Source organism: Desmodus rotundus, chromosome 9, assembly GCF_022682495.2.
Source record: "Desmodus rotundus isolate HL8 chromosome 9, HLdesRot8A.1, whole genome shotgun sequence".
NCBI classification, from domain to species: domain Eukaryota; kingdom Metazoa; phylum Chordata; class Mammalia; order Chiroptera; family Phyllostomidae; genus Desmodus; species Desmodus rotundus.
The window spans coordinates 102746771-102769992 of NC_071395.1; the positions used below are offsets into that span (position 1 = coordinate 102746771).

A 23222-nucleotide genomic window follows, 5' to 3' on the forward strand; every position below is an offset into this window, starting at 1 on the left:
GAAAATCTGTTTCCTGACCAACCCACGTCCCACGTATGTCTTTTCTCCACCGACTTCCATCGCCAGTGCAGGAAGGAAACACTTCCCGTGGACAGCTTGTGTGGAATAACTGCAAGCTTCCTGTGGCCAGCTTTATAGTAAACTTCATTCAACAAGCTGTGGCATTCTGGCAAAAGTCTAAAATTCAGTTTCAGACTCTTCCTTCATCTTACTTCCTCCTTCTGCCTCTCTTTCTAAGGTTCTAGGTGGGGGAGGGGAGGGAGGGAGACTTATTTCTTAACTGTTCCGAGCAGCTATAATTCAAGTAGGGTTTTTTTACATTAAAAAACCCCTTTTGTTTCTCATGCTTCCTGCCTCCAAAATAGGTGTTGTTAAAGTGTGGTGAGCTCTAAATACGTTTCTATGGTTTATACGTCCCACCAGTTACAATGATTGGTGACTTCATGGTTAAAAAATGGACGGGGACTTTTCGCTCTCTGCTGAATCTGAGGCAGGAATTTTTATTATTTGTGTTTGCTTATGTATTTATTAAATTTATATAGTGCCTTTTCTCCAAAGGAGTTATAGAAACAACCACAAATATGTAGCATCCAAATGCCATCACTTAGCGTTATAACAATAAAATACAGAGGTCCAGGGGAAGGGTAGGCAGCCCCAGTGACGGCATGAAACTGGCAGGAGCTCTAAAACAGCGTGAAAAGTCCAGGAAATGGAGAAGGCAAAGAACTTATACTACAACCCATGGACATAAACTAAGGGGGAGGGGGATACTGATGGGGGAGGTGCAGGGCAGAGGGGAATAAAGGGGAGAAAAAATGGGACAACTGTAATAGCATAATCAATAAAATATATTTAAAGAAATAAAACAACGTGAATTCTTATGTAATAGACAAGCTACACAAGTTTGGCTCACTTAGTTTTTCTCAGGTGACACATGTCTTTTGAGGGGGGAAAATCTTTTCTCCTAAAAGATACTGTAGTTAGCAAGGCTACCTTTAAAGTTCATCTTCCCTACCCTTCCAGGGATTTTGCTCCCGGAATGCTGCGCTTTCTGCTAATGGAATTGCTAACATTTTTAAAGCCCAACTAGATCGTATCAGAAGGAGGGGAAAAAAAGGAATTCAGTTTATCCTTATTGGGTGTTAATGACCCTGTAAGATGTAATTTCTTTTATTTTATTCTGTTACCTAGAAAATCTATCACAGCCTTGTAGTATTGATTGCTCAATCTATAAAGAGCTTGGTTTACAGCATGACTGTTAGTAACAGGGTTATTTTAATGAGTGACTCTTCAACACCTCAGATGTTCGCTAAATTCCAACCCATCAGCCTAACAGTCCAACACTCAGGGTCTTCGGTGATGCGCGTTTATCTCCCTTGCCTATCGTGAGAAGGCAATGTCCAGGTAACCGAAAATAAAGCTCATTCTCTGATGTTTGTATGAAAACTACTAGCCATTTGCTTGGGTCTGCCATGTCAAATAAAAAGCAGAGCTCAAGACACATATCATCCTTAGATACATAAAATCTCTGACCAAGGGAGATCTTAAAACAGTTAGTTTTCACTCTGAAAATTGTGGGCGAGCTCAGCCAAAGAGGAGCCTACGCTCAGTAGTTTCTGCAGGGTAGAAAAATGGTCGCTGATGAGCATTCCATCCCCAAGGCATTCTCTCCACTGTGGTGCCCGCCAGCGGAGTGAACTGTTGCATGTAGAAACGGAAGCCACAGAGGTGTTTGCAGCTCTTATTTTTTGAAACTTATTTCTCAAGACCAAACATGAGTTGATTTTCACCCAGCTACAATTTTGGCCCAATATAAACAGAGCACAGGAGATAAGAATCTGGATCTGTGAGTGTTCCCACTTCAAGATCATACTTATAACAAGAAAGAACATAATAACTTCAAAACTCAAGATTAAAGATCTATGACAACAAGCAAATGGTATTGGTCAGTTGCTCTTCCTGTTCTGCTGTCACAGTCAATAAGCTTGGCGAATCTTTTCATGCATTTCCTTCTATTTTTTTTTTAACAATGCCCTACGTCTTGCTTCGTTTTTCTTTCTCTTTTTTAATGGATTGTGTTTTAGAGAGGGAGAGAGAAACATTGATTTGTTGTTACCCTTATTTATGCATTCATTGGTTGATTCTTGTATGTGCCCTGACCAGGGATCAAACCTGCAACCTTGGGATATTGGGACAATGCTCTAACCAACTGAGCTACCTGGCCGGGGCCATTTCCTTCTGAAAGAGTTATATGGTATGACACTGAGACTGCTTTAATGGACTGAACATGGTGACCTTTTCAAGTCCCTTCCCGCCAGCCCCTGCTCTGGTCTGCTTTGTCCAAGTCTCACCGACGCAGGCTCTAGGAAGGACTGGCCTTACCTGTCTTCTCACTCTGTCTCTCTTTTCTGTAGTTTGTAAGTGGTTGGGCCTGATGCCAGGCCTTGCCGGCACAGCCCTTTTGCTCATCACATGCTGACCTGCCTTTAGCCTCTTTTTCTTGGTCACAGCTTGAATTCTGGAACTTCCCAGTGACCCCCAAACAAAAGCCCAAGGTGACACTTGAACTCTGGAAGGAACACAGTCAGGTTCTATTGTCCCTAAGGAAGGCTTGAGGCAGAAAGGCGTCCTATCTCTTTCACCCTAGGACTCTGCACGTCCTAGAGGACCATTTGCATATATTAACTCTGTCAACAGCAGCACCAGCTTGGCCTCAGTCACAGGAGAACTTACTGGCACTGGTTACAAAGAACTTGGTGTGCAGTGACAAATGCTTTGAAGTAAATACCTAGAAAAGAGAGAAAAACAATATTTTTTTAACTTGGTCTGTTGCTATTTTTTCCATGACATTTTGTTTGCTTGGAGCCTAGGTTCTCTTACATGAGATAAACAGAGGAAGATGCTGCCCCCCCTTTTTTCTCTAGTAAAAGTCCTTCTCAGCTCTGCTAGCAATTTAAACACTGTGATCATATCCATTAGCTTTCTCTATCATTGTAATTGTTGTTAATTATTATAACTGTTTTAGTTATTAGTGGTGTCATTATTGCTCTAGGTCCTCTGTCTGTTTTATGCTGAATATATTAGTGCTTTGCTTTTGAATTACCAGGCTTTATTTAGTGCAGAGTTCGTTTTTTGGAGAGACATTGAGAAATACTGGCATTAAGCTTTATTCTTTTGTTTTCCATTCCAAATGGACAGACTGGAAAAAAAATAATTAGATGGAATAATGTCCTCAAAATGAGAATGAGGATGTTTCAAATTAATTAAATGGTCAGAATGCTGCACGGTTTCCGATCTCAGACGGCTGCCAGAGTAGTGCGAACCTAAAGGAACCCCAATCCGGCCCCCGAGGCAACTCCCTCTCTCAGGCTCCCCATTCCTCACTAACCTAACGACATCAAAGTCTCCTCATGCGTTCCCTTGTTGTAGGTTATGCTGAGCAAGTTTAGGAAGAAGCTGGACTGACCTGGCAGACTTCCGACCTTCAAGCTCTTCCTGGGGCCAAGCTTCAGGAATAAAGCCTTTACCTCTTCCCCTCTTCAAGATCTGTAGATAACACCCCCTCTCAGTCAGGTTTTGATTACATAATGAAAGCCTTGGGACTAGGTTAGATTCCCTGTCATAAGCAGGACCCTCAACTTCTCCTTCTCAGACTCACTGCAATCATAAATAAGTAGGTGTTTGTGTGACTGTCTCACGGTGCCTCCCCCACTGGATGGTAGCCCTAACCACGTGTGGCCAGCGCAGAGTGCCCAGCCTATAGCATAGTCCCTAGCACTGAGTAAATGCTGTGTGTGTGTTTGAGCAGTGAATGCAGTGAAGTTGTGTTCACACTTACACATGAATGCAAACCACACATACGTTGAACTGAGAGTTTAAAATATGGAATCTAGCTTTGTCCAGTTAAGGAGTTCCTCCTCCCTTATTTTCTTAATATCAGAATACCTCTATATAAATAGCAAGTCCAACCTTTTGCCCATTTCAGCCCTTCATTCTGTTTATTTTTTAGACCTTTTTTTGTTATACTTCTGACAATTCCAGTTCTTGGGCTAGGCTCACCTGTCTCCTAGATTCCTGAGTTCTGTCTTAGTTTGGCCTTCAGATGATAAAGAACAAAGAACTGAAGGCATTTCCTTTCTTTTTTTTAATCACACCAAAAAATATCTTTTTTTTAAATTATATATATGTGATTTTTTAAGGTTTAATTTTTTTTTCCATTACCATTTAGTCCCCTTATATCTCCCTCCCCCTGCCATAATCACCATACTATTGTCCATGTCCATGAGTCCTTTTTCCTTTTTGCTCAATCCCTCTGCCCCCTAACCTCCCCACCCCCTATTAGGTGTCATCTACTCTCCATCTCTGAGTCTTGTTAGCAAAATAGAGACAGTTTGTTCATTAGATTCCACATATGAGTGAGATCATATGGTATTTGTCTTTCTCTGGCTGGCTTATTTCACTTAGCATAGTGTGCTCCAGGTCCATCCATGCTATTGTAAATGGTAAAAAAAATTTCTTTTTTACAGCCAAGTAATATTCCATTTTCTATCTTTATTTTTTCTTGGAAGTTCTTCCTTTTCCTCCTATCTTCTTGCTTTCTCTGTGATCCATTGTGCTTTTTTACAATAGATGTTTGTCCAAGTGTTCTTCCCACTTGCCTTATATCCTCAAATCAAATCATTTTTTTACATGGACAGCCAAAAGGTACTCACAGTCTGAGGCGCTATTCCACATGCAGGCGTGTGGGAAGCAGTACTCCGCAGTAACCATCTGCTAGGCCAGAAAAAGCCAAGATAATGTAAATATATCAAGTTATGTTTTAAATATCTATTTTTATAAAATTATTTTCTCTACCATGTTATATTGATGCTAATATACTTTCCTAAGTTTAGTCAAACTCTTGGGTGATTAATCAACTCTATTACAACTGACATGCATTAATGTATCTTCTGGGAAAACAACTTTTACTTTTCAGGGACTATTATTTCCCTATTATTTCATGCACTGATATATGCCTTGCCCTTTCAACAGTTAGCATTTTTATCCCAAAGTGTTTCTTCCAAAAACACTCTTAACTTTTGTGGCAGAATGTTTCCAGAGTAGTTGTCTCATGTCCTGCCCTGTGTTGTCCGGTGCACATACAAACCACTTTCTGTGCAAAGAAAACACACCTGAGTTTCTACATGGTCAACGTTTACACTTCTGTTTGCAATAGCTGAGTCTTAGCTAAACAGCTCCGTCCTTCCTCTGTTTTTGTGCACTTTAAGGTTCCTACTAAAGTTCTTTTCCAGAGACGTATATAAGGATTTTGTTCCCCTGTGCCTTTATTATTTGAATTGCTCGTAAGTTAGTAACAAGCAGAAAAAAGGAAGGATAGCCAGGGCCTCTGTCCCCCAAATGCCCACTTGCCCCAGATCTATTCCCATCCTCAGTGACCAGCACCATCACTCCTCACGGGAGGGGCAAGACAAAGGAAGGGAAGGGTGGAAACTGCTAAAAATCGGGTCCCCAAAATCACTTAGATTTTCATTAGAACTCAGGACTCTTGACTCCCAACAACAGGTGCTTTGCTTGTAACTCTCACGCACAGCATCCTCGGGCAGGAGGAGCACTGCTACATTACCCCTGGTCTGGTGGGCATTAGCTCTCCTGCCATTCAAATCCCCAGATCCTCTCCCACTTTGTACTCTAGTGTTTAACCTTTCCGGGTAGGAGAAGATCAATACAAATTCTTCATTGTTAAGAATCGATGGCTGTCCTGTGGCATCACTGCCATCTAGTCTTGCTGAGAAGCTCAGTAAATCTCTCCAGCTGCTTCTAAAGCTTGGGTTGTCGTCTTGAGTTGCTTTCATTTTTAATGCAGATCACTTTGGTTTCTGTTCCCCTGGGGGCTTGCAGATAAATCTTGGCAGACATGTTCAGGGTCTACAAATGAGATGCTGGAAAAGGGCCAGCCCACCGAGAATTTAGTTTTAATGGATGAGACACCCCCTTGGTTCCACTTACAGACTGGGCTATTTGTTTCCATATTTATTGGTGATTACCGCACATAGTACCTGGGTGGGAAGTGCCCAGGAAGAAGCTCCTCTGTAACAGAGGAGGCTGACTTGTGAGACTATGATAGAAACACACACTGGCTCACTCGGCCTCCCTTGTAAATAGGAAGTCAGACTCTTACCCCACTCCTTCAAACGCGTAATGAAGGAAAGCACCGATGGTTTCAACAGCCTGGATCAAGAAGGTCTCGCAGGAGATTTCTTTGTGCTGCTTACTTACCAGCCAAGTGAAAAATCACCTGCCTGGTTTTCTTTTGTTAATAAATGAATATATTTATCATATTATTGAGTAGCATCCGACCAAGGGTGATCTGTAAATATTTAATGTTAGTTAATGATCTCCTCCCACAGTCCTTTGCTCATGCTGAGGGTTTAGCTGTATCTCATCCCAGCCTCCCTGAATCTTGGGTTTCCTAGGGGCAATGTCAGAACACTGGCTTCCATTGGCAGCACAACTGTGGGCTCTATAGAAAAAGACAGCCTTTTTAACTTTGATTTCTCCTGTCTTTGATCAGCGGACTATGCCAGTTATTACCAGGGCCTATGGGATTGCTATGGTGAACAGCCAGATGAACTGTCCTTCCAACGGGGCGACCTCATCCGCATCCTGAGCAAGGTAAGGACTCAGAGGGTGGGGCTTGGGTCAAAAGTCTGTTTCTTCACTTTGGATGATGTAGCGCCGTAACCAGAATTGTCCCGTGTCATACTCTTCTCTCGTGGGTAGTATTTGGCTCCTTCACATATAAATTCCCGTTGACTTATAATTCTTAGGGAAAAATTTTAATCAAAAATCCAGACCCCGGAACCAATTTTCAAATTTAAAAAATACAGTTAGGTACACATAATACTAAAACTATGCCAATCAAAATTTGATTTTGTTAGGGTCTTGTGATGCTTAAAAGATCATCACTATAAGCATAATTTATTACCATATGTTACTCTTAAAAACATTCTGGCTAGGTCAGCGGCCTTCTTACTTCATCTGTAGATAAACAAAACTGAAGGTAACTGTATCTCGGGGAGGAGTCAGAGCTAGCTAGCTCAATTGGTTTGGTCAGTGCTGATAAGGCCAAAAGAGTGAATTGAGCCCCAAAAGGGCCAGCTAACTTTACTTTCTCCTCTGTCACAAAGTGACCCCCTAGCCCCAGGGAATCACCTCACAAACAGCATTTCTGATCATAAAAGAATTGGGGTGGGGAGGACAGATTATTACAGATCCATCACCAGTGTGAAGAAGACTCAGAACTTATTGGCTACTAAGGAATCAGTAACATCATCTTTGTAATGAAAGACTGCCCGTATTCTGCATTAGGTGGACTAGCAAAGTAGGTCCCTGAAAAAAACGTTTTAAAAAGTTCCCTCTCTATGAGGTCAATCAAGATCTACAAACACAATTTTTTTCTCATGACATTAAATATTATTTTTAAATATTTTTATTGTATTTTTTCCATTATCATTTAGTTCCCTTATACCCCCCCGCAATCACCACACTGTTGTCCATGTCCATGAGTCCTTTTTCCTTTTTTGCTCAATCCCTCCACCCCCTACTCTCCCCGCCCCTTAGCTGTCACCCTGCTCTCTATCTATGAGTCTGTCTCTATTTTGCTTGTTAGTTTAGTTCATTAGATTCCACATATGAGTGAAATCATGTGGTATTTGTTTGACCGGCTTATTTCACCTAGCATAATGTTCTCCAGGTCCATCCAAACTGTCACAAAGGGTAAAATTTTCTTTTTTACAACTGAGTAGTATTCCATTGTGTAAATGTCCCATAGTTGTTTTATCCACTCATCTACTGACGGACACTTGGGCTGCTTCCACATCTTGGTGATTGTAAATAATGCTGCAATAAACACAGGGGTGCTTATGTTCTTTCGAATTAGTGTTTCGTGTTCCTTTGGATATATTCCCACAAGCGAGACTACTGGGTCAAAAAGAAGATTCATTTTTAATTTTTTGAGGTATCTCCATACTGCTTTCCACAGTGGCTGCATTCTCACCAACAGTGCAAAAGGGTTCATTCCCCTTTCTCCACATCCTCCCCAGCACTTGTTTGTTGATTTATTGACAATAGTCATTCTGACAGGTGTGAGATGGTATTTAATTGTGGTTCTTATTTGCATCTCTCTGATGATTGGTTATGTTGAGCATGTTTCATATGTCTATTGGCCATCTGTATGTCCTCTTTGGAGGCGTGTCTATTCAGCTTCTTTGCCCATTTCTTAACTGGGTTTCTTTTGGCGGGGGGGGGTTGGTGTTGAGTTTTGTAAGTTCTTTATAAATTTCTGATATTAATCCCTTATCAGATGTATTGACGAATATGTCCTCCCATTCTGTGGGTTGTCTTTTTATTTTGTTGTTTTCCTTTGCTGTGAAAAAAACTTTTTAGTTTGATGCAGTACATTTGTACAAACACGTTTTTGAAATAGGCACAATTTGCTCTTTAAATGAGTATGTGGGTGCCATAAAGGAATATTGAAAACCCACTATCCTTAACCCATCATTTGCTATTTATGTGTTTTCTGTGAATGCTACCACCTGGTCTAAGGATTTGTCTCAGTTTGAAATATACGGTAAGCTCCTTAGGAAATAGACTAGGGTCAACCCAAGGTTCAGTGGTTCCAACAAGTTCCCTCCGAACCAGGACCAAAGTCAGACCTCACCCTTTTCAAGAGACTAGGAGGCCTGCAAGAGCCCTGCTGAGGGATATCACAGCCTTCTAGTAATTTCTTCCCAAGTCCTAACTCGGCATCCCCCTCGTGCCATTCCCGTGCAGCCCTAACACCAAGAATAAATTGGAAGCAAAGAAGGGAGTGGACATTGCCTGATTGGTATTTCAAATGCCCGAAAGCAAGGTTTGCAGTGTAATAGAATTTGTGTACATTACCACGCTGGCATTATAGGGGTAATCGAGGTATCCACTCAGGTGTGACCAGGCCTCTGTTTGCCCAGAGCCTGCAGGTGAACAAATTAACTGTTTACATTGTCTGAGGGGCCTGCAGCAGGAGGTGGGGAGAACCGAGCCAGACTGTCTGCTGGCCTTCTCTCTGGGTCACAATTATTTTGTTTGTTTTGCGTGTCTTTTGCCTTTGTTAATGGCTTCTCACTGGGGGTCCCTTTCCTCCATTTAGAAAGGGCCGTGTGGTGACTTGCCTGGCAGCAAGGAGCTGTCTGTGGTTACCATGGCTGTTGTATTTTTAAGAGATAACAAAGAACATGGGGAGCCTCCCAGACCTGTTTATTTTTTAACCAATCCCCCTTCCCTTACTCCATGACTAAAAACTAGTATATCAGAATTTAATTCATTGAGAATACCTTGCTTCCCTAGTTCTATTAGGCTTCTTTCTCCATCTCTGGAAGGTCATGAGTCCATTTCATCCCTTCCCACTGTAATAGCACATTGCTTCCCCCCAAAGCCACTCCAGCTGCCTCCCTTCTCCATGCTAACTCCTGCACTGCAGAAGAGGAAATGAGAAACTAGAAGCTCAACTGAAGTTCCCCTCATAAAGCTTCATTCCTGTTAACATCAGCTTGGGGAGCCTTTCTGATTGGATTTACCTTTATTATATTACCTAACTCAATAAAGGTCCTTGGACAGGAAGGAACCTTAAAAGGCCACCCAATCCATTCCCTTGCCTCTAAGAAACCCAAATTAACCAATTCAGACAGATAGAAAAAGAGATTCCACTACCACTCTCAGCTGTCTTTCTATTCATATGTTCAGTAACACCTAATCTCTGGAATTTTCTCCCATATGGCTCCTAAACTCACCTCCGCTTTAGCCCCAGCTGGCTTCCCCTGTCGGAGTCGGTTACATTTTGCAGCCTGCCCCTCACACCTGGAGGGACAAAACTGACCCAAGTTCAGGTTAGTTCCGAAAAAGAATTCTAGAATTCTCCATTTTACTTTTCTCTCTGGCCAGTAGAACCTGTGTCAGGCAAGAAAGGCCCGCTGTGTAGGAACCTGAAGAAGTCTCTTTCCCTGAGAAACGCAAGACGAGACTCACCAGGGCGCAGCTCAGCTTACCTGGACCAGTTCGTTTCCTTGCCGATAAAATGAGGGAGCTGCACTGGACGATTTCTAAGGTTCCTTCCACCCCAGACATTACCTGACACTGCGAAACTGCCAAAGAAATGCCACGCAAAAGTGTGTCTTAGCTTTTAGTATTTAGTCAGATTAAACAAACAAAAAATTTCCAATTGTGAGCTTTTTAAATTTGGGGGCCCTCATTAATGTGTCTGCCCCCCTCCCCACCGCCTCTCATTGTATGATAAAAGAAATATTTCAAAGGTGGTGGGTGGATAATGGCCCCAGGATTGGGAATTGGAGTGGGAGTGTGAAGTGGGGGGGGGTGGAGGAGGGGGGGTCAGGTAATAGCTTTATTCTTGGGGTCATGCTGCCCCCTGCTGTTTTCTCATAGTTGCCCAAGTACGACCCAATCTTGAATCTGTTAGGGCCCAGGCAGGCTCTCGGAGAGTTATTTACCCTTTAAAAAACATTCCAGAGAGGGTGATTGGCAGGGCAAGAAAGATGCACCCCACAGATAACCAAATGCCCGTCACTCGTCCTATTCTTAGGGAAGGAGGTCTGTAACACGTGGGTTACCTATGTGATGCTGAGCAAGTGCACTTAATCTTGCTAATCCTCGGTCTCCTCATCTGTAAAAATTGGGCTAACTTCTATTCACAGGGTGTTGTGGTGCTTACATTAGAGCATCTGTGTATAGTGCCTGTCACCTAGGAGATGGTAACCATCAACCCCCCTTTTCACTAACGGTAAACTTTTTGGGTCACTGTTGGGTGCATACTAGCAATTCAATAAATTATTGGTGGATTGAGAGAGGAAAAAAAGGTCGCCTGGCCTGCCAAGACCTCCTCGTGGAGATGCTCAAAAGCACAGAAGTTTCTCACTTAGAAGGAGAAGTGAAGAGGCCTGCATGGAAGCCCGCCGTGCCTTTTCTGGTCTGGGATTCCATCACTGGCAGAACTGACCGGTCGCTCAAACTTCTCTGTGGAGAGAACAGGGCCCCGTGTCCGAGCCCTGAGACAGCGACCAACAACACGGTCAGCAGGGTGCCCGCTGACCCCCCCACCACGTCCATACCTTCCACAGCCCCGTGCCATTTCATGCCCACTTAATTCACTGAGCTCCAGTTTGGGTCTTCAGATATATTAAAGGGAGATTTTAATAACGAACAAGTTCCGTGCGCCCAATGGACGGTGATGTCCCCACGTTCCTTGCAGGCCCAGAGAGTTCTGAACAGCTCTTTCTGAGGCAGGGACTGAGCTCGGCTTCTACCCTGTTCAGGGACACAGCTCAGGCCACAGCGGGGTGTCTAGCGCTGTTCAGTGCCTCCAGATTGTGGCGCTTATGCAAGTCCCCTCATACGTAACCGATGGCTCCTGAGAGCCTGCCTCTCATAAATTACTTCCCACGATGCCTGCGACCATGGCAGAATTCGAGTTTGAATAGAGCAGGAAAAAGGTGTTTGAAAGGCCTGTTCACTCAGCTGCATTTTAATTTCCTTTTCAATCTTGTCCCAATTAATTTCACAGAATTAATCTCACAGAAGCAACTCGGCAGCATTGAGGCTGCGGTTTTAGTGTGGCGGTCGCTCTGCCTGAACATGAAATAGGAGCTGATATAAAAATCCATCTGCTGTGTTTGAAATACATGCCGGCTGCTGCTCAGTCCTGTCTGACATTCCAAACATCAACAGCGGGGGAAAGTGATTTGGGGGTTAGTGGCCATCAGTACTTGGCAGGGGTTCAACAACAGGTGTACTCCAAAAATCCATTCAGCCTGGGCACCAGGCATGACAGGGCAGGTGCTGAATCACCCTCCGTGCAGTAACGCTGTGCCCGGGCTTAGTTGCTTTTATGTGGGGACTACAAGGCCCTTCTGTGGACCAGCGCTGCTACGGGCCTTTATTACAAGTGGGAGGAAGGGAGGTAAGAAACCTCTGTGTGGATAGGACAAGTCAGAGGTCCCAGCTTTCAGAGAAGTGACTCTGTCTTCCTGGCTCCCAGGTCCTTCAGTAGGGAACCTCTTTTCTAAATAATAAACATGCTTGTTCTACTATGCCAGATAACTTAAATGCCCACTTAGAAATTAAGCCTCCTTTCCAGAATTCGTTTATATCGATCACATGAGATGTCCAGCAGATAAGGGCGAATTAGAGAGAAAAAGCGAGAGAAGTTCTTTCCCCGTTGACTGGAAAGGACAGGAGGTCCCTGGAGGAGGTCTCGAATTTAAGGTAGACCGAATCAGCAGGCTGCCTCTCCGGGGCTACGGTATGTGACTCATGAGGTGGCCTTAGGCTCTTCCAAGGTTTGTCCAGCTACTTTATTCCCCCAGAAGCCAGGCATGGAATGACAAGTTGGGCACCCCATACAGTTTATATTTAACATGGCGGCTTAGCTGGGGTGGGAAGCTATTCTTGTGGCCCAAACATACCAGGCTTTGAATGTCTTCTCTCCTAGTGCAGTTGATATGGAAACAGGGAGCCTTAGAGGTAAGTCCACGTTTAACAAATAATACATGGTGCTATGAGGTGGCCGTGGGCTTTATGTGGACAAGGATGGACTGATTTTGTCACCTTGAGTGATATTTGGCTTCCAGCACAGGGCTGGAGCTGCTTAAACTCAGGCTGGATCCTCGCTCCAGACCCAGCTCCTGGTCATCTGAACACAGCAGGCCTGCTCCCCGCACACCTGGCCCACGTTAACACAGCCCCGTGTCGTTGTAATGGGCTTCTGAGAGCCCAGTGTGCTCCACCCACCCCCTCGAAGGGTCACTTAAAGAACGTAGACCTTGCCCCTGCCTTGACTCCCGTCCCCTCCAAGAGAGATTTGTATGTTGTAAAAATTAACTGAATGCAGCAATCCTTCCTCTTTTAAGTGCGCTTAGTTGAACGTGACAAGAACCCTCATAAACACAGATAGGTTAATTCCTTCAATTGCTTTAAATGAAGGGGTCTTTTTTGTTTTGTTTTGTTTTGTTTTTAATTTCGAGGCTCTGAGGGAAAGGAGGTGTTTGGTGACATCTAGCGTCCGTTTAGGACTTCCTCGGGCACCGTCACCCTCTGCTCGGCCGACTGGGGGATGGGCGGGGTTGTTTGGGAGGCAGTTGGGGGTAGTAAGTGGGGAGAGTGTAGGCCTGGGGCACTGGCTGCCCAAACCGTGTGATGAAACTGATCAATGCCTGTCAAAGAGCTATTATTCACCTCTGACCTAACCAAAGGGGGCGGGTGAGGGGGATACCGTCGGAAAATATCTTTTCTTATTTATGATGATATGAAAGAGAAGCAGAGGCTGTCCCCACCACCCCATTTCATGTTAACAAGCAGGTCAACACTGTGCTGTGATGACGAAGATGATGATGATGATGGTGTTTTCTCTCATTAATAACCCCCATGGGAAGCTATAGAGTTGGGAGGATGGGAATGAGATCTGGGGTCAGCTGGAAGGCAACGGTCATACACCGGTCAAATTCAGTCAAGGCCATCCCTTTCCCCCAGACAGGAACCAATCGTCTAGAACAAACCCTGGCAGCCTCATTCCTTCCAGGTAATTTTTATAAATGAGGGGACACCCATTCCAAGAGAGGACAAAAGGGAGAGCGTGCTTGTGTGTGTGCATATGCCTGCGCACAGACCTGCGAACAAGAGGCCACTCTCCGTAACGACTGTGTCCTCCACATCCTGGCCGTCTATTACAGAACCCACTTTTTTAAAAAAGAGAATACAACTGGCATTTTCCACTTTAATCTCCTTACTGCTCCTCAACTGTCATCCTGGACGGGACCTTTCGCTTTCTACACACACACACACACACACACACACACACACACACCCCTCAGGCAGGTGGAGAGTCCCGGATCAGATAATTAACTATGAGGCCCAGACAGAAATGTTCACCTAGAACCACATAGGCCCTGGCAGGTTTAGGTTAATGCTCAGAATCGCCCAGTGCTGTACAAACTCCAGTGTAAAAAATTCCAGCCATTTATTTTGCAGTGAATTTATAACAAGTGCTGTTAAAGTGTTCGTCTTTTGACAGAGGTAATAATAAATTCACTGTTAAAGACGGTAGTTTAATTCCTTATACCTCCAATACTGCACAGAATAAACCATATTCATCACTGAGTAATTTTTTACCACATAAATCTTTAAAACTAACCGGTGAAGGCTGTTGAGACTGAAATATTGTGAATTTATTAGATATGCCCATGTAGTATTGGATTCAGAGGTTTCCATTCGAATATATTATGGGGAAAATTTGTGTCTTTAACTGTGACATTCCCTCCATTTCCCACTGCCAGTATTGTAACAAGCAGCTCCTCCAGAGTCAACTGCACGTTTATTAGACAGAGATTTAGTAATAAACTCCTCACTAATCTGCCAAAGAGGCTGCGTGACATTTCAGTGAGCTGCTCTATTTAAAAGGAGTCACAAAAGCTTTGTTTCTGTGTAATTATTTTCTCAAAAGGAACTCAGCTTCCCTAAACCTCTATCCGCCAGTGTTTCTTGGGAGCGTACGCACCCAGCTCTCCAACCAAACTAGCAAAATATTGAAGCAAATTATAACCTCATTGCAAATGAGGTTATAGGATTAGTGATGAGGGGCCTGGGGTAATTGGTAGGAACACAGAAAAGCTCGAATTAGCAGACGTTGCCAGACATACGGTATGTAGGACTAATAAAAAATTATATTGATGATCAAACTAGAAATGAGACAAGGTTTCAGAAAACTTGCTCTCTAAAAACTTTCATCTTGACATATGACACATTAAGGATACAATTAAATGGTCAGATTTGAACAAAAATTCTTTTACTCTACCATATTAATTTTGAGTGAAAATCTGTCGTTAAATGAGAATATTTGGAACCTTTCTTACGATTTGCTACCGAAGTGACATTTAAACTAACCAGCTGTTCTATAAAATTGTTATGCCCTCTCCAGTTTCATTAAGGGAATATTAATATTGCTAGAATGAAAAATATATTTTCTTTTAGATGCAGAAACGTGCATCTTTTGTTAGCAAAGAGCTTCCGCGGCTTCTCTATTCTCACTAATATTCTGTATTTGGGAAGAGTTCCAGATACTAAAAACTTCCAAGGAGCATTGTGAACTTAAAGATTTTTTCTTTAATAAAATACAATAGGTTTCTAACTGTTAAACAAAGGAGAAAAATCTCCTGGCAGTGCAAGACTGCAGCTCATCAGAATAATTGTGAAAAGACAGACCCGGCTAGAAAGATAAGCATAATACCAGCAATTAATATTCAGCGTTTCGCATTATAGTCAAGAGGATGTGTTTTTCTCTGTGATGTGGCTCATAAGCTAAGAGTGTTGAGAGCCAGACTCAGCTCTGTCTTCTTTTTTGTGCGTGAGGATTAAGGAGAAAAAAACAGCAACAACAACCCTGCTCCATCTGTAAATGAACAAACATCTTGATTTTATAGCTATTTGCTTTGTAAAACTGAGGAACGAAACAAAAATTACTGGATGCCTAAGTAACACTTTAATTCCAAATTCATTTACGCTGTAGCTATGTAGTTGTCACAAACCATAATGCAGTATTTAATTAAAATAACAGAAGTGCATCTAGATATGTCCTGGGGTAGCTATCACCAAATTATAGTCTATGCCACCGTATTTTATTTATGAAATGGCAGCTTCTAAGGTGCAAAGAGGCTGATTCAAAAGCATAAACATTTTAAAACTGCATTTTTTTTTAGGACAGCTTGTTCCTCCCTACCCCACCCCCAATGTGTCTTTAAATTTTTTCCTCCTTCTATGGGGGTTTTTTTAGTGGGATTGTTTTGATGTCAATAAATATCTCTTTCTAACTCTTGCTTTTCAACTATTGACCTCCTGAGTCTTCTGGCTGAGAAAACCCCCGTCTGTTGTCATGGAAAGGCTCGTGAGGTATCACAGGAGCCACAGCAAGCGCAGGACATCTTAGCGGAACTTGGACGTGGATTCCAAGAGGATGGGAAAAAAGCAAACCCTTTTCAGGCTCGGCGCGCTTGTTCCCATACAATCGTCCTTACACTTTTTTTTTCCACCTATAAATACCAGCTACAGTTTACACGCTTGCTTGCTCTACTTTGTGGACGTTCACATGCAGACATACTGCTCCTTTTCATAAACGCATAGCATCTGTCTTACACGCGCCCACCATCTATCTCCTCGTTCACGTTGGCTGTCCCATCCACCTCCTTGTCTGCAGAATTATGTTCAGTGAGGTCCCGATTTATAGGAAATAAATAATGAAAATGGAATGGACTGGGAAAGATAATCGAAACATTCAAATTGTTATTTTTCACTGTACTTTTCGCAAACGCAGCATCTGTAAACACCTAGCAAAGGTGTTGGCAGATTCCTAAAAGGAAATGCCTTATGGAACAGTCTGAGCCACTGGGTCTCTACATTGTATCTCTCCTGGTCTGTCTCTCTTGCTTTTTGATACTGTAAGATCGCGCCATTTTTAATGGCAAATGATGGGGTGTTATTTTCATTCTTTCTGCTTAATATTTATCCTGCCGATAATGATGTTTTTGCCATCATTGATCCTCTGTAAGATAACTCTAAGAATTATAAAACAGAAACAATAACTGCAATCACCTTTTTAAAGAAAATAGCCCCTGCAATTACTGTATAAAGATATTCCAATAATAGTATCATTGGATCACAGCCCGATCCTACAGCGAGGGTCTTCTGGAGAAAGGGTTTCTTATACACACTGGTAATTATTTTAGCCCCTTTCACAGGTCACAAAGAAAGTTAATTTCAATTGCCGCTAATTTCCGTCCAACAAGAATAAGGTACTTTAAACCACCCAAAATAATTGGATTCAAAACAAATTTAGGAAATTGAGTGTGTTAGAAAGCAAATAAAAATATCCTTTTGGTAAAGAGGAGGGTGAAAGTAGTAAAAACGGCCTTTTTTTCCTCCCTTCTTTCCCCTTCACAACTTTGCCATTAAAGTTGCACCTACAGCTAGAAGTTTGTCCGTGAAAAATGGTCATTTTGTTTCTCTGCTCAAAGAATGTTATTAAAATGCTAATTTAAAAGAAAAAGGAGTTAAATATCTAGCGATGGTGCATTCTAATTGCAACCATAATGAGCTCTCTAAATGTGTGTGCCCCTGACACACACAGAGCATAAACAGCAGTAAACAGATCATTAGTGCCCGCATTCATTTATTCTGGCGACCTTACCATGACCCCACCGAGGGTAGGGTGAAAAGCAGGTGGATCTGGCTGTGACACCCCCTAGAGGGATCCAGGAAATGAAGCTATAAGCGGTTGTCATGGAAACGCCTATGTGTGCAGATGATGTAACACACCGACAGGCTGTAGGGCTCCGCAACTGGGACGTTGCCTTTGCCTCGCCGGAACAATCTTGAGGATTAAATTATTCATTTCTTTAATTCACAAAGCAAAAGGAATCCTAATTTTCATGGTGATGTGCAACTCGCTTCCATTTGTCTACGGTCTGGAACATGGTGACATGTCATCCTCTTGTTCTCTGAAACCGACCCCAGCCTCCCACAGTCTAGCCCCCAATCACAGAATCTGGCAAAATCGAGTGGGGAAAAGGCAGCGGAAATCTGACACTCAACCTCTACTTAAAGAGAAACACCTAAGATTTTAAACTAAAATAAATAAGACAGACAGTGTCCCTTTCTGATGAAGGCATGTTGGCCAGGGACTAAATGTGTACCTGTCCTGAACAAGATGGCTTTGTTTGGGGCAGGGCAGAGCCAAGCCCATACCTAATGTAGCAGCATAAAGCAGAGAGGCAGAGAGGCACCAGCCTCAAAGGAACACCTCACCCTAGCAAGGTGCAAGAAAAAGAGATAAGAGAAAACGAGCATCTGCTCACCCCCTCCCATGTCCAATTGAGGGAATCGAGATTAATAAAAATAATTCTTTGGAGAATGATTCCACTCTGTCCTACCCTGTTTTGCACCAAACAACCTCAATAACCTTACGGCAACAGTAGAATAACTTTTCTTCTTTTTTTTTTAAAGGAAGCAGAAAAGACCATCTCTGGAAATTATTTTAAAATAAAAAATATCCCAGCCTGTGCCTCCTCCCCACCCCCTCCCCATTGCACTTTAGATGAACCTGTGATATTGTAGCAATGGCCCTTGAAGTGCAGTGGGGAGGTGATTTAGGAGAATATTAAAGGCAATGTGGAGATTCAAGGCGCCTCTCTCAGGGAGATCTGGAGAAATACGCAGCACAGATGGGCCGAGCAGATTAAACATTTCCGTCACATTGTTTCCAAATTGTGTTGTGGTGCCTGAGGCTGGTACTGCGGTCAGAGCAAAACAGAGCGGTGCAGAGCTGCGAGCTGCACAGTTTATGGAATACATATTAATACGCCGGTCTCACATGGTATCACAATTCTATCAGCTCCAAAATGGTGCTGTCTCTATTGTTCCTGAATTCCGCACTTGGCACCTTGTCTCTCCCAACTGCCAAGTGTTTACCTTCCCTTTATCCTTTCTCTGTTCTTTAGGCAAAGTTCAAGTTGTGTGTTTTTCTTCTTCCTCTTTACTTACAGCCCTGTTCCACCGTCCCTCTTCCCTCCACAGCTCGTGATTTTTCTGCCATGCACACTGAGTTTTGCACACTTCCACCACCAATTATGTTCAGTTTGTACCCAGGTCCTGCACACCTCCCCAGCCTTGACTTGATCGTTATCCAGTCGCACCTAGTACAGGGCATAAGCTCCAGACTTGAGGCTGAATGCTACCTTGCACTGGAGCCCTCTCAGACCCTCCACCCAGCTGACACCGTTCCTCTTCTTGGAACACTCAGCTCTCAGCTGGGGAGTGACCTTCGCACAACTGCTGCCCTGTGCCTCCCCCGCAACTGCTTGCACTGACCAGCCAGGCTTTCCGTGTCCCCTTTTTTACACGCACCTTCCCCCTGGTACCCCAAATTCTGACACCTTCAACCTCCAGGTTAGCAAGTTCCCTGAAATGTAACAATAAACTGGTTCAACTGAGGCAAATTTCATGATTCATTTTCAAGATTCATAGACCAAAACTCTGAATAATGGAAAAAAGAGAAAATGATTGCCAACAACATAAAATACGCTAAGAAACAGCCTGAAGAGGCCACCAGGCTACCCAGGGCTTAGCCACGCACGAGTTCTGACCCTTTCGCAGGTTCCAACACCACTAACCCACCGTCCACCCAGCTGACCACTTCCTTCCTCCTTCGGCAAAATCTGTCCACAAAACCAACTGTGCTGAAACAGGCACCCGTTTGTCTTTCACGAACAATTCCTGTCCCCAGTCTTGGTTTTCTCAGCAGTTGGAAGGGTGCTGAGTTAGAGCCCTCAATTTATTTAATAATTTCTGGTATCTTCAGAAAACATGAAATTTCCAAAGCTGGATTTTAAGAATACAGAAATTATGGGCCAACCCAGAGTAAAAATATGATGCTTTTGGCTGACCCTTGGATATTACAACCTACACCACCTAGGCATTCAAATTCCTCATCTTTACTAATGATAATGTATGTCGCACAACAAGCACTAATAAGAGAAATAAGCAATCATAAATGAATAATTCTGAGATTGATTGGCCTTTCCCATACATATATCAAGCATTTATTGATCTTTCATGTTAGGGGCTGATTGATTGTTCTCTTGAAGAGGAGTTCTCTTGTTTACAAGCACTGATATAGTGAACTTTGATGGTTATAAGAACAAAAGTATGAGACATTTTTCTGGGACCTTTGTTCCACAGAGGCTTATCGAAGCCCAATTCAGTGGGAAAAGAGAACATTGCTATTAAGAATATTCTCAGGGGACTGACAGTGTCAAGCAGCTTGTTCCAAAGCTATCGTGCGAATTTGAATGGAAGCTGCGGGAAGACACCACGACTTTTAAGTCACAATGACAGGGTGGATGCCTTAGAAGAGAAAAGCAAGCGTGGTCAGCATTTGAAGAAGAAACAGATTCTGCAGCTGGAGGGCTGAAGCCAACGAAACCCAGGGTGGCAGGAACAAAGATTCTTGATTTCATTGTATTTTTTTAAAGGGGGGAAGGAGGTGACGAGGGCCACACTGGGCCCAAGTGCCAATCCAGGCCATAAAGATCATTGCATTTCCCCCTAGAGCGCTGGTCTGCAAACTCTAGGGGGTTCGTAAGTCCTCTGGGAATCTGACGACCGCTCTGGGCCTCACCCCAGGGGCAGGGCGTGTGTACGCACACACGCACGCAAAATTTCACACCAGTTTCAAAGAGTTCAGAGATCCCTCACGTCCATCCACAGACAGGCGAGGGGTTCACAGACTCCAGTTTAAGAATCTGTCCTAAAGGATAGTGATTTCCTGTTGTTGGAACAGCCTAGGAGTCACTGAGCCTGGAAATTGAATTCTCATCCCAAGACGGGATGGTCATTCCAGGTCATGTCTGTGCTACTCCAGGGGAGCCATGGAAGAGCTTGTACAAATAGGAACCAGCAGGGAGGAGAGAAATTAAAATGTAGCAATCACAGAGTCAGGGTATGTAATCTCTTTTAAGGCTTATGATGGGCGCCTGCTGGTTTTCCCCCCCGATACCCCCTGACACCTACTGACAGGGTATTTGCAGCCCCACACGGGGACTCAGGGCCCTGTAACAGGAGGAGCACTGAGGAGGTCCGTGACAGCCTTGAAGCCATAAACAGCGATGGGAAACCACTGGAGGCAGAGTCAAGCTGTGCGACATGCCCGTGGTTGGTGGCCATACTGCTTTTTGTTTATAGAATTTGCTGTTCTTTTTATGGCGGGTTTGGTAGGGTGTTTTTTTTTTTCCTTGTTGATGGAGATTAGCAGCATAAATCCTTTTATGGCGGTGTGCAGTCCCCCATAAACACTTTTCATTGTTGCTAATGGTGAGTGCTGTGTCTGGTTCAGGTTCTCTCAGTGCTCTGCTCATCCAGGCCCATAGCTTCTCCGACCAGATAATGGAATCCAACCAGCCAACCCTCATTTTTAAGACTCCTTCGTTTGGGGGGTTCAGTGAGGTGGGGCAGGTTTGATGTTGAGGGAAACAGATGTTTAATAGAGCCTAGAAATATTATGATGAGAACAAACCACACGTTGTACAATTTTCAAGTGAAAGGCTTCTTAAAAGACTTTGGGGCAAGAAGCAAGCACTGAGGCGAAGGGTTTTTTAAGTAGCTTTTTATATTCTTATCTAAAGTATCTTCAATTAACAATGTTGTATAATTAACATCTTAGCTCTACCATACATAGTGTATAGAGTGTTCCAGTGTGGGGAGCCTTTACAATTCTGATTCCTTAACATTGTCACTTGTAGGGATGTATCCCCACATTGAGGATTTCAGGTCTCCTGGGAGTGTCTCGGCATTTTTCCGATCTTTCCAAACATCTGGGCAAAAAGAAGTCAAACTTTATTGAAAATGTTGATCCCAGGAATTCAGTTCTCCCTGCCATCCCAAAACTGAAATCCAAGAATCAGCAACTTAATAAAAATGCAGTAAATTAGCACCTCTAGACACGAGCAGAGTTCATTCAGAGCTGGGGTCTGCCTGGCTGAGCCAGTACTCTCTCCATTTTAATAGTTTAATAAAAATTAGCATAATTAACGAACATCTGTATGATCCAGAGTGGTGCAATTTGGCACTTGGAAACGAGGGCTTAAACATGATTGCTGTGAGTTTAATGTTGTTTTAATTCTTTTTGGCACTGTGCAGTGAAATAAACGTTTGGTGGTGATAGTTCTCGGCCGGATCTCATTTGCATTTTTCTCTCTTTGATTATGAGCAATTGTGGACTCCCCAGCAATTCATCAAAGTAAAAATTATTTTAAAATACCTCGTGGTGTTCAGACTGGGCTGGAGCAGTGCATGGGGGGTGGCAGTGAAAGAGTAGGCTAGAAATTTTCCATTCATGCTCTAAGCATCTCAGCCCTGCAGCCCTTTTCGGGTATCCAGCCAAGGATGAAATCTGGAAAAGACAGTCAGATCCCAAGACCTGTGGGTGCTTTGATTAAGCTCCTAGGCTCCCACAGCAAGATTCATATGGTCTCTGAGACTGGGCCATTCTCCTTTCACTCCTGCCTGCCCTTTTGTTTTGAAGGGCAGAGAGCTGATTTCACTCATTTCGGTTCTCACCACTGCGAGAACTGCCACATCTGCAGTCGGCAGGGTCAGTGTTCCCCTCGAGCAAGAGCACACTGACCGGGAGCCTGGCCCTTGCAGGTGTCCTGCTGGTCCTCATCTGCTTCCTGTCTGCACCCTCTCCAAGTTGGCAGGGAGCACCTTCCAGAGGCTCGGTCCCTACTCCTGGCATTATGGCTAAAGGGGGATGCTGCCAAGCGTGAGTCAGAGTCAGGGGGCTTGAACGGTCCCTTGGGAGACCATATCCCCTCGGAGCCCCTGGCGTGATGACGATGACAGCATCTGGCAGGTAGGAGGCCACTCCTCACATGTTTAAGCAAGCTGACCGTGATCAAAAGATTGTCAGACAACATTGTGTCCCTGTACCCTGCCTGTGAGGTAACAGAAGAGCTAGAGCTGAAGTTTTATGAGTTACGATGAAACAGGAGGATGTGTTTCCCCTTCACAGCAAGGCTCTGTACAGACACGGCCATTGCAGTGACCTGCTAGCCAAGGCAATACTACAAGAAAACTGACGGCAGGAACTGCCCTCACTTCAGTGTTGGGAGATGGACAGGAACATAACGTGTACCGACCGAGCTTTAACGTGTTCTAATAGCGCAGGCTAAGGAATTCTGGGTAGTTTCCTGTAAGGCAGTGCAGACAGTAGGGGAGTTGGCCTGGGGGAGGGAGGGAGTGATGTGTGGTGGGGACAGTGGGGGAGTGGCAGTGGACACAGTCATTTATTTCAGACTGACTTTTAAAGGTAATTCTCTGTTCTTTTTTAGGATCAACTCAATAGTCTCACTTCTTGTGCCTTTTGAGGCTGCCTTCGTGGTATTTAGGGAGCCATTTGGGAAAACTGTCCCCAAAGGCTGTTGCTCTCTTCCTGCCACAACCAGTTCAATCACCAGGGGGATATTTGGGAGTTAGTTGTAACTAAATCTGCTCAACTGAGAGTACACATCCCCACTGCTCCCTTCATTTCTTCATAACTTCATTTAAGTATTGTGGGGGCCCTATCCTGTGCT

General features: G+C 43.8%; 1 protein-coding gene across 2 annotated transcripts in view; it reads left to right on the forward strand.

Annotated features, from left to right (window-relative positions):
- The window catches only part of SKAP1 (src kinase associated phosphoprotein 1), a 265799-nt gene that overhangs the window by 237459 nt on the left and 5118 nt on the right, over nucleotides 1–23222 (forward strand). For both annotated transcript variants that reach the window (XM_053910585.1, XM_053910586.1), the window contains one exon: nucleotides 6572–6672. In XM_053910585.1, the coding sequence (XP_053766560.1) occupies nucleotides 6572–6672 (101 nt within the window). The remainder of the gene's footprint in view (nucleotides 1–6571; nucleotides 6673–23222) is intronic.